Source organism: Oncorhynchus mykiss, chromosome 16 (genome assembly GCF_013265735.2).
Source record: "Oncorhynchus mykiss isolate Arlee chromosome 16, USDA_OmykA_1.1, whole genome shotgun sequence".
Lineage (NCBI taxonomy): Eukaryota > Metazoa > Chordata > Actinopteri > Salmoniformes > Salmonidae > Oncorhynchus > Oncorhynchus mykiss.
In genome coordinates, this window is record NC_048580.1 from 70,586,277 (window position 1) to 70,606,197 (window position 19,921).

The 19,921-nt window shown below is 42.1% G+C and overlaps 1 protein-coding gene across 2 annotated transcripts in view; it reads right to left on the reverse strand.

The window, feature by feature from the left end:
• Positions 1-19,921, reverse strand: part of LOC110492786 (copine-5) — a 212,613-nt gene that overhangs the window by 44,727 nt on the left and 147,965 nt on the right. For both annotated transcript variants that reach the window (XM_036947698.1, XM_036947697.1), the window contains 4 exons: positions 10,616-10,657; positions 9,069-9,144; positions 4,873-4,926; positions 2,122-2,183 (listed from right to left, as the gene is read on the reverse strand). In XM_036947698.1, coding sequence (XP_036803593.1) covers positions 2,122-2,183; positions 4,873-4,926; positions 9,069-9,144; positions 10,616-10,657 — 234 coding nt within the window. The remainder of the gene's footprint in view (positions 1-2,121; positions 2,184-4,872; positions 4,927-9,068; positions 9,145-10,615; positions 10,658-19,921) is intronic.

The window sequence follows — 19,921 nt, forward strand, 5'->3', positions numbered from 1 at the left end:
CGTAGGGTGTAGTGCACTACTTTGACCAGGGCCCGTAGGGTGTAGTGCACTACTTTGACCAGTGCCCGTAGGGTGTAGTGCACTACTTTGACCAGGGCCCGTAGGGTGTAGTGCACTACTTTGACCAGGGCCCGTAGGGTGTAGTGCACTACTTTGACCAGTGCCCGTAGGGTGTAGTGCACTACTTTGACCAGGGCCCGTAGGGTGTAGTGCACTACTTTGACCAGGGCCCGTAGGGTGTAGTGCACTACTTTGACCAGGGCCCGTAGGGTGTAGTGCACTACTTTGACCAGGGCCCGTAGGGTGTAGTGCACTACTTTGACCAGGGCCCGTAGGGTGTAGTGCACTACTTTGACCAGGGCCCGTAGGGTGTAGTGCACCACTTTGACCAGTGCCCGTAGGGTGTAGTGCACTACTTTGACCAGGGCCCGTAGGGTGTAGTGCACTACTTTGCCCAGGGCCCGTAGGGTGTAGTGCATTATAAAAAGGGAACAGGGTGTCTCCGACAGCCAGGCAGCCACAACAGAACAGGAGGGAGTACATTTTTGACCGGTGCACTATATAGAGATTATCATGCCATTTGAGAAACACATAAAGACATACTTAAAACAGTAATATGTTTCATTTAGGGTCTTATACATGTCATTTTAACTTTTGATCACATGCCACCGATCACCAATATTTTTTCACATATCACCAATCCTAAATTACAGCTCACATGGGTTTCTCAGAAACCAATGTGTAAACACTGGCCCAAATCAAACAGACAACTACTATCATTCCTTGTGGACAGGCGCACCTGTACAATCATTCTGTTTTGGGGGTCATGAACAAGCTGTTCGATATCCTTGGCCTCAGCATCCCTGTCTCCCCTCCCTCTCCCTCCTTGGTGATCTGTCCATAACAAATGCCCCACCTCAATACAGAACTGTTCTATTTGATCCAGGGGCACCCTACTACTATGACTGACTCTGTGAAACAACACATTTCACTGCTCCTATCCGGTGTGTGTGACAGTAAAACATGTATTGTTTTTGTATTAACTTCCCTCACAATGAAAAAAAAAGAAAAGGATATTACAAAACTGGAAAGGATCTTCCATACTGGATCTCCGTACTGGAACAAGGATCTTCCATACTGGATCTCCGTACTGGAACAAGGATCTCCATACTGGATCTCCGTACTGGAACAAGGATCTCCATACTGGATCTCCGTACTGGAACAAGGATCTCCATACTGGATCTCCGTACTGGAACAAGGATCTCCATACTGGATCTCCGTACTGGAACAAGGATCTCCATACTGGATCTCCGTACTGGAACAAGGATCTCCATACTGGATCTCCGTACTGGAACAAGGATCTCCATGCTGCATTGGCTCAATCTGTTAACTGACCACTTCCCTTAACAGACACAATCGTACTACGACACCTGGTCCCCCTTCCTTCACTTCTAGGATGTTAACTGATACTGCCCTCCCCTAAATATGTCAAAATAAACTATTGTACTAAATCTGTTTTACTGTTATTACCATTATTATTATTACTGTTAGTATTATAGTTATATTTTTACAAGGTTACTATGCAATGTGATGATGCAATCTCCCCACCACCATTGTCATGTTTTGTTTGTCTTGTATCTTCTAAGTTGTATTCCCCTAAAAAAACTATAAATAAATTATAATTCTATAACCCTGCCTGCCTGCCTGCCTGTGTCTATAGTACATGTTCACAAGACATAAAATATATCTCATCCCCTCTCACTAAAGAGTTCAACGGGTATTTCTCAAATCTGTCAAATTCAACACAAAGTGGGCTCCCGAGTGGCGCAGCAGTCTAAGTCACTGCATCTCAGTGCTAAGAGGCTTAACTGCAGCTCCTGGTTCGAATTCAGGCTGGGAGTACCCATACGACAGTGCACAGTTGGCCCAGTGTCGTCTGGCTCAGGCCGTCATTGTAAATAAGAATTTGTTCTTAACTGACTTGCCTAGTAGAATAAAAAAGTGAATTGGAGATTCTGCAATGCCTTTGAAGGACAGTAGAAGTTGTCCTTCTGACTTGAGCCTAGTTGCCATGTTTCTGAATATTGAAATACTGTAATGTATACTTCTGGACCAACTCACCCTCCTTTGATGTAGTCCAGGAAGGTGTGTTCTGACTCCACCGTGAAAGACAGCAAAGTCACCTGGGTAAAGATGACATTCAAAACAGTTACCCAAGGGTTATTTTCACCACTTAGGTAATCAACACAAACATTATTTATTTACCCAATTAAACAATTGTTCTCAACAGTAGTGTCACCAGGGTAAAAAATACATTCAAAACAGTTTTCTTTTCTGAAGGTCGCTTACCCACTTAGGTAATCAACACCAAAACAATTTATTTACCAATTTAATAATAATCACCAACCACATCAGTAATCAACATAATCCCAAATTACCTATTGAAATATTAAACACATGAATCGTTAACCCCAGGGCCCGAAGGCTAACAAAACCAACTGCCACCCAGGAATGATTCATCTAGGTAGAAGGAGTTTGTTTGATATCAGAGTGGCGCAAGCGCGCGCACACACACGCACACACACACACACACACACACACACACACACACACACACACACACACACAAACAAACAGATCCATCCATCTCAATGAGTTATGAGAGCAACATGATTGATGACTTGCTCTGTGATTTTAATCATCTAGCCACAGTCATCCTATTGAGGCTCTGCATCCCAAACGGTGTGCGTTTGCCCAGGCAATAATAACAATTCACTGTCTCCTAAACATCAGCCACTGCCTGGGCATGGCAGCCACTCAGTCACTGAAACTGTAGGACAACGGGACGTGTGGAAGACGACTGAAGAAGCAGCAACTCAGTCACTGATTGGACAACAAAACATGGAGGAGGAGTGAAGTTGCAGCAACTCAGGCACTGATTGGACAACAGGACATGGAGGAGGAGTGAAGAAGCAGCAACTCAGTCACTGATAGGACGATAGGACACTGATAGGACAAAACACCACCAGGTGGTGAAGGTAGGAAACAACATCTCCACTCCGCTGATCCTAAACACTGGGGCCCCACAAGGGTGCGTTCTCAGCCCTCTCCTGTACTCCCTGTTCACCCACAACTGCGTGGCCATGCACGCCTCCAACTCAATCATCAAGTTTGCAGACGACACTAGAGTGGTAGGCTTGATTACCAACAACGACAAGACGGCCTACAAGGAGGAGGTGAGGGCCCCTCGGAGTGTGGTGTCAGGAAAATAACCTCTTACTCAATGTCAGCAAAACAAAATAAAGTATTGTGGACTTCAGGAAACAGCAAAGGGAGCAGCCCCCTCTCCACATCGACTGGACAGCAGTGGAGAAGGTGGAAAGTTTTAAGTTCCTCATTGTACATATCACCGACAAACTGAAATGGTCCACGCACACAGACAGTGCGGTGATGAAGGAGCAACAGCGCCTCTTCAACCTCAGGAGTCTGGAAAAATGTGGCTTCACCAAAAACCCTCACTAACTTTTACAGATGCACAATTGAGAACATCCTGTCGGGCTGTATCACCGCCTGGTACAGTAACTGCTCCGCCCACAACCGTATGGCTCTCCAGAGGGTGGTGAGGTCTGCACAACGGATCACCGAGGGGCAAACTACCTGCCCTCCAGGACACCTACACCACCCGATGCCATAGGAAAGCAAAAAAAGATAATCAAGGACAACAACCACCCGAGCCACTGCCTGTTCACCCTGCTCCAATCCAGAAAGCAAGGTCAGTACAGGTGCATCAGAGCTGGGACAGAGAGATTGAAAAACAGCTTCTATCTCAAGGCCATCCGATTGTTTAACAGCCACCACTAGCACAGAGAGGCGGCTGCCTACCTACCGACTTGATATCATTGGCCACTTAAATAAATGGAACACTAGTCACTATTTAATAATGCTACTTTAAGAATGTCTACATATCTCGCATTATTCATCTCATATGTATATACTGTATACTGCATCCTTCACTATATATTCTTTACTATCTAGTGCATCTTAGCCGCTCTGTCACTGCTCATCCATATATTTTATACTTATATATTCTCATCCCATTCCTTTACTAGATTGTGTGCATTAGGTTTTGAGGTGGAATTTGTTAGATATTAGGATTTGTTGTGGAATTTGTTAGATATTACCTGTTAGATACTGCTGCACTGTCGGATCTAGAAGCACAAGCATTTCACTACACTCGCAATAACATCTGCTAACCATGTGTACGTGACCAATAACATCTGATTTAATTTGACTTGTGGAGGAGGAGTTAAGAAGCAGCAACTCAGTCACTGATAGGACAACAAGACATGTGGAGGAGGAGTTAAGAAGCAGCAACTCAGTCACTGATAGGACAACAGGACGTGTGGAGGAGGAGTGAAGTAGCAGCAACTCAATCACCGATAGGACAGTTATCATCTCTATAGACTCTCACCAATTAACTTTGTTTGAGGCCATTACAACGTATTTCTCTTCTAGTGATGTTCATTTAGCCTGGTCCCAGATCTGTTTGTGTTTAGTATTGCATGCCAAACATCTCAATGGTCCGTAGGAGTTAGATAGACAGCACATGCAGATCTGGCACCAGGCTAATGTTTATTATCTGGAACATAACAAAATAAAGTATCTATCTTGTCTAGGAATCAGATACTAAACAATTAGCTACAGAAATCAAACCGTTGCAATCCTCATACTACAAACATGAGAGTCATTAAAATGAACACAACAAACAGAGATGATGGGGAAGAAATATCCAGTCGCACCAGGCAAGGTGAGACGTAGATTTTAACCTGGTGTTTTTTACAACAACAAAAACATTTTGTTGGACTGACTCACCGTCCCAGAGTTGATGTATCTCTTCTTCTTGAACTTCTTCTTGGCGTTCACCACCTAGGATTCCACAGGCACAACATGAACATGAACATGAAAATAATATCACGTAAAAAATGATCCCATTAAATGTCTCCATTCCTCTGGGCCAATAAAGAACATCAGGTATTTTATCTTTATTTAACGAGGCAAGTCAGTTAAGAACAAATTCTTTTTTTCAATGACGGCCTAGGAACAGTGGGTTAACTACCTTGTTCAGGGGGGCAGAGCGACAGATTTGTACCTTGTCAGCTCGGGATATGAACTTGCAACCTTTCGGTTACTAGTCCAACGCTCTAGCCACTAGGCTACCCTGCCACCCCGGTCCCCCGTCCCCCCCGTCCCCATCCCTGTCCCTCCATCCCCATGTTATACTGTAGGTACAGTATATGTAACGGGGCATGTGAACTCAGTCCCATAACTGCAGTGGGTAACGCTGAAATACCAGACCCTCAGGCTTAGTGTAGTACACATGTTATTCCAGACGGATCATCCCTGGGTGTATTACATGTGTGTAATAACGAACGGGACGGAATCCACCAAGGTTTGTGTCTCCGAAAGACACGTGTCAATATACATGTGTAAACACACACACACACACACACACACACACACACACACACACACACACACACACACACACACACACACACACACACACACACACACACACACACACACACACACACACACACACACGCAGCGAGAAAATGAACTGATTGCAGATGAGGGTGGGGAAGAGAGGTGATGTCTGTTAGAGACTATAACATAACTGAGATCCTTATTGTGTTTTCAGCACCTGAGGCCACAGGAAGACGTGTATGATGCAGGAGCCCTTATTGTGTCTTCAGCACCTGAGGCCACAGGAAGACGTGTATGATGCAGGAGCCCTTATTGTGTCTTCAGCACCTGAGGCCACAGGAAGACGTGTATGATGCAGGAGCCCTTATTGTGTATTCAGCACCTGAGGCCACAGGAAGATGTGTATGATGCAGGAGCCCTTATTGTGTATTCAGCACCTGAGGCCACAGGAAGATGTGTATGATGCAGGAGCCCTTATTGTGTCTTCAGCACCTGAGGCCACAGGAAGACGTGTATGATGCAGGAGCCCTTATTGTGTCTTCAGCACCTGAGGCCACAGGAAGATGTGTATGATGCAGGAGCCCTTATTGTGTCTTCAGCACCTGAGGCCACAGGAAGACGTGTATGATGCAGGAGCCCTTATTGTGTCTTCAGCACCTGAGGCCACAAGAAGACGTGTATGATGCAGGAGCCCTTATTGTGTATTCAGCACCTGAGGCCACAGGAAGATGTGTATGATGCAGGAGCTGGTCGCAAGAGGATCAAGGTTATGTGAAACATCCCCAGCGCTCATTCTACAGGATCCACACATGGAAACACACGGCGCATGAAGTGCTGAATATCAAGTCAAAGCTTTCCCTTCCCCTGTCTCCATCCGCTCCTTCCACTCCCTCGTCTCTCCCACAGGGCCTCTATCCTCTCTGTCACAGAGTCGTGGTTTTCCCCCATTCCTCTCTATCCTCTCTGTCACAGTGCCACCATTCTTCCCCATTCCTCTCTATCCTCTTTGTCACAGTGTTGTGGTTCTCCTCCAGGCCTCTCTATCCTGTCTGTCACAGTGTTGTGGTTATCCCCCAGGCATCTCTATCCTGTCTGTCAGGGTGTTGTGGTTATCCCCCAGGCCTCTCTATCCTCTTTGTCACAGTGTTGTGGTTCTCCCCCAGGCATCTCTATCCTCTCTGTCACGGTGTTGTGGTTATCCCCCAGGCATCTCTATCCTCTCTGTCACGGTGTTGTGGTTATCCCCCAGGCATCTCTATCCTTTCTGTCACGGTGTTGTGGTTCTCTCCCAGGCATCTCTATCCTCTCTGTCACAGTATTGTGGTTATCCCCCAGGCATCTCTATCCTCTCTGTCATGGTGTTGTGGTTCTCCTACAGGCATCTCTATCCTCTCTGTCAAAGTGTTGTGGTTCTCCCCCATTCCTCTCTATCCTGTCTGTCACAGTGTTGTGGTTCTCCTCCAGGCATCTCTATCCTCTCTGTCACAGTATTGTGGTTCTCCTCCAGGCATCTCTATCCTCTCTGTCACAGTATTGTGGTTCTCCTCCAGGCATCTCTATCCTCTCTGTCACAGTATTGTGGCACCTATATCACTGTGTCAGGGTTCTGACAGGGTTCTTTTCCTGGCCTAGCTAAACAAAATAGCCAAATAGCATTCAAGTTTGCGCCGTTTTTTTGTTGATTCTTTCCAATATGTCAAGTATTTATCTTTTTGTTTTCTCATGATTTGGTTGGGTCTAATTGTGTTGCTGCCCTGGGGCTCTGTGTTGTCTATTTGTGTTTGTGAACAGAGCTTTGTTATGGAATGTTTGGGAATCACTTCCTTTTGGGTGGTTGTAGAATTTAACAAATATTTTCTGGATTTTGATAAATAGCGGGTATTGGCCTAATTCTGCTCTGCATGCATTATTTGGGGTTTTACGTTGTACACAGAGGATATTTTTGCAGAATTCTGCATGCAGAATCTCAATTTGGTGTTTGTCCCATTTTGTGAATTATTGGTTGGTGAGCAGATACCAGACCTCACAACCATAAAGGGCAATGGTTTCTATAACTGATTCAAGTATTTTTAGACAGATCTTAATTGGTATGTCACATTGTTTGTTCCTTTTGATGGCAGAGAAGGCCCTTCTTGCCTTGTCTCTCAGATTGATCACAGCTTTGCAGAAGCTACCTATGGTGCTGCGGTTTAGGCTTGGGGTATGTATAGTTTTTTGTGGGCTCTACGGCAATGGAGTCTATGGGGACAGAAGCACCAGATCATCGGCAAACAGTAGACATTTGACTTCAGATTCTAGTAGAGTGAGGCCGGGTGCTGCAGACTGTTCTAGTGCCCTCGCCAATTCATTGATATATATGTTGAAGAGGGTGGGGCTTAAGCTGCATCCCTGTCTCACCCCGTGGCCCCGTGGAAAGAAATGTGTGTTTTTTGCCAATTTTAACTGCACAGTTGTTGTTTGTGTACATAGATTTTATAATGTTGTATGTTTTTCCCCCAACACCACTTTCCATCAATTTGTAAAAGCAGACCCTCATGCCAAAATAAGTGAAAAGCTTTTTTGAAATCAAAAAAGTATGAAAAGACCTTGCCTCTTTTTTTGGTATGTTTCTTTGTCAATTAGGGTGTGCAAGGTGAATACGTGGTGTGTCGTACGGTAATTCTCTCGCTCCCTTCCCCTAGCGGTTAGAGCGTTGGGCCAGTAACCGAAAGGTTGTTGGATCGAATCCCCGAACTGACAAAGTAAAAATCTGTCGTTCTGCCCCCTGAGCAAGGCAGTTAACCCACTGTTCCCCTGGAGCCGAAGACGTGGATGTCGATTATGGCAGCCCCCCGTACCTCTCTGATTCAGAGGGGTTGGGTTAAATGGGGAAGAAACATTTCAATTGAAAGCATTCAGTTGTACAACTGACTAGGTATCCCCCATTTCCCCTTTCCAATGTCAGGACTTAATGTAACGCGCCAACAGTTTTAATTATCAGGGACCAGCAGTGGACTCAGAGGGCCAATGACTATTATCCTTATATTCACTTCACTGTACAGTACCCTATTCCCTATATAGGGCACTACTTTTGACCTGGGCCAATAAGGATCTGTTCAAAAGTAGTGCACTATGTAGGTTACATAATACGTAACCTAAGTACGCCTAATACCCATGCAAGGTTGTGGGAGGGAAGTGTAGTCTAGGCCTGGCTCTCTAGCACTGCACTGTAACTTTTCATCTCTTTCTAATCCTTTACATCATCCACTATGATGTCCAGGTTGCTATATTACCATAGCCAAACTCAGTGGGGTTCAGTGTGAACCAGGGGAAGTTATGCTAATGCTAGCATAAGGTTGAGTAGACACTAGCACTAATGCTAATATTGTAGTGCTGTAATATACTGTATGTCTCCCAATTGAGTTGCAGAGATATTATGTCAGAATTGCGCTTGCTATTCTCCTTCCTCCTACAAGGGCCTGTGGTCTATTTGATATGTTTTTGGTTTGGTTTATTATGTTATTCTCTGTTTTATCCGTATGCCTTTGGGAGACAAATTGGGTGAGTGCCCTGCCTCCCACCCTCCCTTCCTCTCCACTCACCTCGTACACATTGAACTGGCTCTGGCCCCGGGACAGGTCTCGGTAGCTGGTGGTGAATTCACCGATGAAGTCATGGCTGGAAGGTAAAGTACACCACAACAACAACATGTCAGACTGTGTACATACACATTCCCTCTGGGGTGTAGAAATGTAGAAATATGATGGATGTATTGTGTATTTGCCTCAAAAGAGCAGGAATTAAGCTGCTGAAACACATGACAGTGTTGTAGCAGTGAAACAAATAACAGTGTTGTAGCAGTGAAACAGGACAGTGTTGTAGCAGTGAAACAGGACAGTGTTGTAGCAGTGAAACAAATAACAGTGTTGTAGCAGTGAAACAAATAACAGTGTTGTAGCAGTGAAACAGGACAGTGTTGTAGCAGTGAAACAGGACAGTGTTGTAGTAGTGAAACAAATAACAGTGTTGTAGTAGTGAAACAGGACAGTGTTGTAGTAGTGAAACAGGACAGTGTTGTAGCAGTGAAACAAATAACAGTGTTGTAGTAGTGAAACAGGACAGTGTTGTAGTAGTGAAACAGGACAGTGTTGTAGCAGTGAAACAAATAACAGTGTTGTAGCAGTGAAACAGGACAGTGTTGTAGCAGTGAAACAAATAACAGTGTTGTAGCAGTGAAACAAATAACAGTGTTGTAGCAGTGAAACAGAACAGTGTTGTAGCAGTGAAACATGACAGTGTTGTAGCAGTGAAACAAATAACAGTGTTGTAGCAGTGAAACAGGACAGTGTTGTAGCAGTGAAACAGGACAGTGTTGTAGCAGTGAAACATGACAGTGTTGTAGCAGTGAAACAGGACAGTGTTGTAGCAGTGAAACAAATAACAGTGTTGTAGTAGTGAAACAGGACAGTGTTGTAGTAGTGAAACAGGACAGTGTTGTAGCAGTGAAACAAATAACAGTGTTGTAGCAGTGAAACATGACAGTGTTGTAGCAGTGAAACAAATAACAGTGAAACAAATAACAGTGTTGTAGCAGTGAAACAGGACAGTGTTGTAGCAGTGAAACAGGACAGTGTTGTAGCAGTGAAACAGGACAGTGTTGTAGCAGTGAAACAAATAACAGTGTTGTAGCAGTGAAACAGGACAGTGTTGTAGCAGTGAAACAGGACAGTGTTGTAGTAGTGAAACAGGACAGTGTTGTAGCAGTGAAACAAATAACAGTGTTGTAGCAGTGAAACAAATAACAGTGTTGTAGTAGTGAAACAGGACAGTGTTGTAGCAGTGAAACAGGACAGTGTTGTAGCAGTGAAACAGGACAGTGTTGTAGTAGTGAAACAGGACAGTGTTGTAGCAGTGAAACATAACAGTGTTGTAGCAGTGAAACAGGACAGTGTTGTAGCAGTGAAACAGGACAGTGTTGTCATGGTGCTATATCTTGTAAAACATGATGAGGAATGTCCTAACACAAATCATTATTCTGCCATTCATGCATAAATCATTTCTCGTCTGGAAACAAATCAAGTGGAAACATTATTGAGTGTGGGTGTGTGTTTGGGGGTGGGGGGGGGGGGGGGGTCTGTAGTGTCCTTACCTTCCATCTCTGTCCCAGTCGTACACCTCTGCCTTGATTGTCCTGAAAAAGAAAACACGCCCAAGGATGAGGAATGTGTGTGTGTGTTAGTGTGTGCATATCTGTGTGTGTGTGTGTTAGTGTGTGCACATCTGTGGGTGTGTTAGTGTGTGTATATCTGTGTGTGTGTTAGTGTGTGCATATCTGTTTGTGTGTGTTAGTGTGTGTATATCTGTGTGTGTGTTAGTGTTTGTGTATCTGTGTGTGTGTTAGTGTGTGTATATCTGTGTGTGTGTTAGTGTTTGTGTATCTGTGTGTGTGTTAGTGTTTGTGTATCTGTGTGTGTGTGTTAGTGTGTGTGTATCTGTGTGTGTGTTAGTGTTTGTGTATCTGTGTGTGTGTTAGTGTGTGTTAGTTCATATATCTACTTTCACTGGACCTCCCCCAGTGTCCTTCAGCAGGATTCTGGAATTCTCAAAAAGCTTCAATAGAATGAGTTTTTAGAATTTAAAGGGCCAATCTGAGATTCAAACAACAACAATGTGGCTTCTTGTTTGGTAAACTGGGTGATGGGGCTGGATAAATTAGATTTTGGATTGTGATGGATTGTAAGACCGCTGAACTAAGCTCATGAGGCATGTGACTCATAAGTTGTTTCTTCAATAATAATAAAAGTTTAAAAAAAAAATAGATGTACCAATCAATTCTAGATTGCCCCTTTAAAATGCCTGAGAGCTGGACTCTTAAAAGTTTGGTTTCCATAGCAGTGAGACTGGCCATTAAAGCTCATTGCGCATTTAGTAACTGATAATTAAATTGATTTTAGCCAGAGCAGTTCACATAACACCCTTGAGACAAATGTTTGTGTGATTGCACATGAAAAGGTTTCGAAAGAGCTTTTAAAGGGAGATGGAATTAAAACCAAACCAATCATCTCATCAAGGGAATTTAAAAAAAATTTATGAAAAAAAGATGAGTAGATTAAAAAAACCACATTAGCTAATTACATACTTTGAAAATAGTAATCAAAGAAACCGATTAGGTCTGAAATGGCATATAGGATTGGAACAGACTCCTTTGTAATTACAATGAATGTGAAGTTTAAATTGAACTTGTGTTAGACATGAAGACACGTACTGCTGCAACACGTACTGCTGCAACACGTTGTGAACAAAACACTCAGTAAGTCACTTCACAAAAATGGATGACAGACTTTAAATCACAATTTAATGGAAAATGTAACATTTGTGAGTGCAGAAGGAAGTTTCTATCGGAGGAAATAGAGATATAATAGAATGAGTTTCCAAAACTTTTGGGGTGAGTTATTTCCCTCCTCCCACCTGCCAAAGGTAGACAACAACCCCCTAAGGGGGGAACACATCATGATGATAAGAGTTCCCAAAATAAGTAGGAAGAAGCGGAGAACCCAAAATAAGCCCTCTGTGCCCTAGTCAAAGTAGTGCAGTTGGGATGCAACTACTGCCTGGAAGACAGACACATCCTCTCCTCCTCCACATCACTCAGACACATATCATATGGGTTTACCCCACAGGCCCTGTCAATCAACTATCATCACCCAAACCAGGAGGGAGAAAACACTCTGCTTCAGTCTTAACCTGCGATCCCTGTCTGAATGTACACTGAGAGAGAGAGAAAGAGAGAGAGGGGGGGGGGGAGCAAGTGAGAGAGCGAGGGAGAGAGGAGAGCAGGAGAGACAGCGAGAGAGAGAGAGAAGGAGAGGGAGGGAGGAGAGAGAGAGAGGAAGAGAGAGAGAGGGGGAGAGAGAGGGAGAACGAGAGGGAGAGAGAGAGGGAGAGAGAGGGGGGAGAGAGAGAGAGAGAGGGAGAGAGACAGGGGCAGAGGGAGAGAGAGAGATGGAAAGAAAGAGCGAGACGGAAATAGAGAGAGAGACGGAAAGAGAGAGAGCGAGAGAGGAGAGAGGGCTAGAGAGGGAGAGAGAGAGACAGAGAGAGAGAGAGAGAGAGAGAGACTGAGGGAGAGAGAGACAGAGAGAGAGGGGGACAGGGGGAGAGAGAGCCAGAGAGAGAGGGACAGAGGGAGAGAGAGAGACAGAGAGAGAGGGACAGAGGGAGAGAGAGAGAGAGGGAGAGAGAGAGAGAGAGAGGGACAGAGGGAGAGAGAGAGAGACCCCTGTCCTAACCCTTTGATAGACCTGAGATTAGGCTAGTATCCCTGATGATTCCCTACTGAAGCCAGTTAAAGTCAATTTGATCTCATTTCCCTTCTATGTCAATGTTGAAACCAAGGTGAAACAGAAAACCATCACTACTCAATAATGTGTACATAACACAGTGTTACACAGTGACTACATAACACAGTGTTACACAGTGACTACATAACACAGTGTTACACAGTGACTACATAACACAGTGTTAAACAGTGACTACATAACACAGTGTTAAACAGTGACTACATAACACAGTGTTAAACAGTGACTACATAACACAGCATAACACAGTGACTACATAACACAGTGTTAAACAGTGACTACATAACACAGTGTTAAACAGTGACTACATAACACAGTGTTAAACAGTGACTACATAACACAGCATAACACAGTGACTACATAACACAGTGTTAAACAGTGACTACATAACACAGTGTTAAACAGTGACTACATAACACAGTGTTAAACAGTGACTACATAACACAGTGTTAAACAGTGACTACATAACACAGTGTTACACAGTGACTACATAACACAGCATAACACAGTGACTACATAACACAGTGTTAAACAGTGACTACATAACACAGTGTTAAACAGTGACTACATAACACAGTGTTAAACAGTGACTACATAACACAGTGTTAAACAGTGACTACATAACACAGTGACTACATAACACAGTGTTAAACAGTGACTACATAACACAGTGTTAAACAGTGACTACATAACACAGTGTTAAACAGTGACTACATAACACAGCATTACACAGTGACTACATAACACAGTGTTAAACAGTGACTACATAACACAGCATTACACAGTGACTACATAACACAGTGTTACACAGTGACTACATAACACAGTGACTACATAACACAGCATTACACAGTGACTACATAACACAGCATTACACAGTGAATACATAACACAGCATTACACAGTGACTACATAACACAGCATTACACAGTGACTACATAACACAGTGTTACACAGTGACTACATAACACAGCATAACACAGTGAATACATAACACAGCATTACACAGTGACTACATAACACAGCATTACACAGTGACTACATAACACAGTGTTACACAGTGACTACATAACACAGTGTTACACAGTGACTACATAACTCAGCATTACACAGTGACTACATAACACAGCATTACACAGTGACTATATAATACAGCATTACACAGTGAATACATAACACAGCATTACACAGTGACTACATTACACAGTGTTACACAGTGACTACATAACACAGTGTTACACAGTGACTACATAACACAGCATTACACAGTGACTACATAACACAGCATTACACAGTGACTATATAATACAGCATTACACAGTGAATACATAACACAGCATTACACAGTGACTACATAACACAGTGTTACACAGTGACTACATAACACAGTGACTACATAACACAGCATTACACAGTGACTACATAACACAGCATTACACAGTGACTATATAATACAGTTTTACACAGTGACTACATAACACAGCATTACACAGTGACTACATTACACAGCATTACACAGTGACTACATAACACAGTGTTACACAGTGACTACATAACACAGTGTTACACAGTGACTATATAATACAGCATTACACAGTGACTATATAATACAGTATTACACAGTGACTACATAACACAGCATTACACAGTGACTACATAACACAGCATTACACAGTGACTACATAACACAGCATTACACAGTGACTACATAACACAGCATTACACAGTGACTACATAACACAGCATTAAACAGTGACTACATAACACAGTGTTACACATTGACTACATAACACAGTGTTACACAGTGACTACATAACACAGCACTACACAGTGACTACATAACACAGTGTTGCACAGTGACTACATAACACAGTGACTACATAACACAGTGACTACATAACACAGTGTTACACAGTGACTACATAACACAGTGACAACATAACACAGTGACTACATAACACAGCATTACACAGTGACTACATAAAACTGTGTTACACAGTGACTACATAACACAGTGTTACACAGTGACTACATAACACAGTGTTACACAGTGACTACATAACACATCATTACACAGTGACTACATAACACAGTGTTACACAGTGACTACATAACACAGCATTACACAGTGACTACATAACACAGTGTTACACAGTGACTACATAACACAGTTACACAGTGACTACATAACACAGCATTACACAGTGACTACATAACACAGCATTACACAGTGACTACATAACACAGTGTTACACAGTGACTACATAACACAGCATTACACAGTGACTACATAACACAGCATTACACAGTGACTACATAACACAGCATTACACAGTGACTACATAACACAGCGTTGCACAGTGACTACATAACGCAGTGTTACACAGTGACTACATAACACAGTGACTACATAACACAGTTACACAGTGACTACATAACACAGCATTACACAGTGACTACATAACACAGCATTACACAGTGACTACATAACACAGTGTTACACAGTGACCACATAACACAGCATTACACAGTGACTACATAACACAGCATTACACAGGGACTACATAACACAGCATTACACAGTGACTACATAACACAGTGACTACATAACACAGTGTTACACAGTGACTACATAACACAGTGACTACATTACACAGTGACTACATAACACAGTGTTACACAGTGACTACATAACACAGTGTTACACAGTGACTACATAACACAGTGTTACACAGTGACTACATAACACAGTGTTACACAGTGACTACATAACACAGTGTTACACAGTGACTACATAACACAGTGACTACATTACACAGTGAATACATAACACAGTGTTACACAGTGACTATATAATACAGCATTACACAGTGACTATATAATACAGTATTACACAGTGACTACATAACACAGCATTACACAGTGACTACATAACACATTATTACACAGTGACTACATAACACAGCATTACACAGTGACTACATAACACAGCATTACACAGTGACTACATAAAACTGTGTTACACAGTGACTACATAACACAGTGTTACACAGTGACTACATAACACAGTGTTACACAGTGACTACATAACACATCATTACACAGTGACTACATAACACAGTGTTACACAGTGACTACATAACACAACATTACACAGTGACTACATAACACAGCATTACACAGTGACTACATAACACAGTGTTACACAGTGACCACATAACACAGCATTACACAGTGACTACATAACACAGCATTACACAGTGACTTTATAACACAGTGTTACACAGTGACCACATAACACAGCATTACACAGTGACTACATAACACAGCATTACACAGTGACTACATAACACAGTGTTACACAGTGACTACATAACACAGCATAACACAGTGACTACATAACACAGCATTACACAGTGACTACATAACACAGTGTAACATAGTGACTACATAACACAGTGTAACACAGTGACTACATAACACAGTGTTACACAGTGACTACATAACACAGCATTACACAGTGACTACATAACACAGTGTTACACAGTGACTACATAACAGAGTGTAACACAGTGACTACATAACACAGCATTACACAGCGACTACATAACACAGCATTACACAGTGACTACATAACACAGTGTTACACATTGACTACATAACACAGTGTTACACAGTGACTACATAACACAGTGACTACATTACACAGTGAATACATAACACAGTGTTACACAGTGACTACATAACACAGTGACTACATAACACAGCGTTGCACAGTGACTACATAACACAGTGTTACACAGTGACTACATAACACAGTGACTACATAACACAGTTACACAGTGACTACATAACACAGCATTACACAGTGACTACATAACACAGCATTACACAGTGACTACATAACACAGTGTTACACAGTGACCACATAACACAGCATTACACAGTGACTACATAACACAGCATTACACAGGGACTACATAACACAGCATTACACAGTGACTACATAACACAGTGACTACATAACACAGTGTTACACAGTGACTACATAACACAGTGACTACATTACACAGTGACTACATAACACAGTGTTACACAGTGACTACATAACACAGTGTTACACAGTGACTACATAACACAGTGTTACACAGTGACTACATAACACAGTGTTACACAGTGACTACATAACACAGTGTTACACAGTGACTACATAACACAGTGACTACATTACACAGTGAATACATAACACAGTGTTACACAGTGACTATATAATACAGCATTACACAGTGACTATATAATACAGTATTACACAGTGACTACATAACACAGCATTACACAGTGACTACATAACACATTATTACACAGTGACTACATAACACAGCATTACACAGTGACTACATAACACAGCATTACACAGTGACTACATAAAACTGTGTTACACAGTGACTACATAACACAGTGTTACACAGTGACTACATAACACAGTGTTACACAGTGACTACATAACACATCATTACACAGTGACTACATAACACAGTGTTACACAGTGACTACATAACACAGCATTACACAGTGACTACATAACACAGCATTACACAGTGACTACATAACACAGTGTTACACAGTGACTACATAACACAGCATTACACAGTGACTACATAACACAGCACTACACAGTGACTACATAACACAGCATTACACAGTGACTACATAACACAGCATTACACCGTGACTACATAACACAGCATTACACAGTGACTACATAACACAGCATTACACAGTGACTACATAACACAGCGTTGCACAGTGACTACATAACACAGTGTTACACAGTGACTACATAACACAGTGACTACATAACACAGTTACACAGTGACTACATAACACAGCATTACACAGTGACTACATAACACAGTGTTACACAGTGACCACATAACACAGCATTACACAGTGACTACATAACACAGCATTACACAGTGACTTTATAACACAGTGTTACACAGTGACCACATAACACAGCATTACACAGTGACTACATAACACAGCATTACACAGTGACTACATAACACAGTGTTACACAGTGACCACATAACACAGCATTACACAGTGACTACATAACACAGCATTACACAGGGACTACATAACACAGCATTACACAGTGACTACATAACACAGTGACTACATAACACAGTGTTACACAGTGACTACATAACACAGTGACTACATTACACAGTGACTACATAACACAGTGTTACACAGTGACTACATAACACAGTGTTACACAGTGACTACATAACACAGTGTTACACAGTGACTACATAACACAGTGTTACACAGTGACTACATAACACAGTGTTACACAGTGACTACATAACACAGTGACTACATTACACAGTGAATACATAACACAGTGTTACACAGTGACTATATAATACAGCATTACACAGTGACTATATAATACAGTATTACACAGTGACTACATAACACAGCATTACACAGTGACTACATAACACATTATTACACAGTGACTACATAACACAGCATTACACAGTGACTACATAACACAGCATTACACAGTGACTACATAAAACTGTGTTACACAGTGACTACATAACACAGTGTTACACAGTGACTACATAACACAGTGTTACACAGCGACTACATAACACATCATTACACAGTGACTACATAACACAGTGTTACACAGTGACTACATAACACAGCATTACACAGTGACTACATAACACAGCATTACACAGTGACTACATAACACAGTGTTACACAGTGACTACATAACACAGCATTACACAGTGACTACATAACACAGCACTACACAGTGACTACATAACACAGCATTACACAGTGACTACATAACACAGCATTACACCGTGACTACATAACACAGCATTACACAGTGACTACATAACACAGCATTACACAGTGACTACATAACACAGCATTACACAGTGACTACATAACACAGCATTACACAGTGACTACATAACACAGCATTACACAGTGACTACATAACACAGCGTTGCACAGTGACTACATAACACAGTGTTACACAGTGACTACATAACACAGTGACTACATAACACAGTTACACAGTGACTACATAACACAGCATTACACAGTGACTACATAACACAGTGTTACACAGTGACCACATAACACAGCATTACACAGTGACTACATAACACAGCATTACACAGTGACTTTATAACACAGTGTTACACAGTGACCACATAACACAGCATTACACAGTGACTACATAACACAGCATTACACAGTGACTACATAACACAGTGTTACACAGTGACTACATAACACAGCATAACACAGTGACTACATAACACAGCATTACACAGTGACTACATAACACAGTGTAACATAGTGACTACATAACACAGTGTAACACAGTGACTACATAACACAGTGTTACACAGTGACTACATAACACAGCATTACACAGTGACTACATAACACAGTGTTACACAGTGACTACATAACAGAGTGTAACACAGTGACTACATAACACAGCATTACACAGCGACTACATAACACAGCATTACACAGTGACTACATAACACAGTGTTACACATTGACTACATAACACAGTGTTACACAGTGACTACATAACACAGTGACTACATTACACAGTGAATACATAACACAGTGTTACACAGTGACTACATAACACAGTGACTACATAACACAGTGACTACATAACACAGTGACTACATAACACAGTGTTACACAGTGACTACATAACACAGTGACAACATAACACAGTGACTACATAACACAGCATTACACAGTGACTACATAAAACTGTGTTACACAGTGACTACATGACACAGTGTTACACAGTGACTACATAACACAGTGTTACACAGTGACTACATAACACAACATTACACAGTGACTACATAACACAGTGTTACACAGTGACTACATAACACAGTGTTACACAGTGACTACATAACACAGTGTTACACAGTGACTACATAACACAGTGACTACATAACACAGCATTACACAGTGACTACATAACACAGCATTACACAGTGACTACATAACACAGCATTACACCG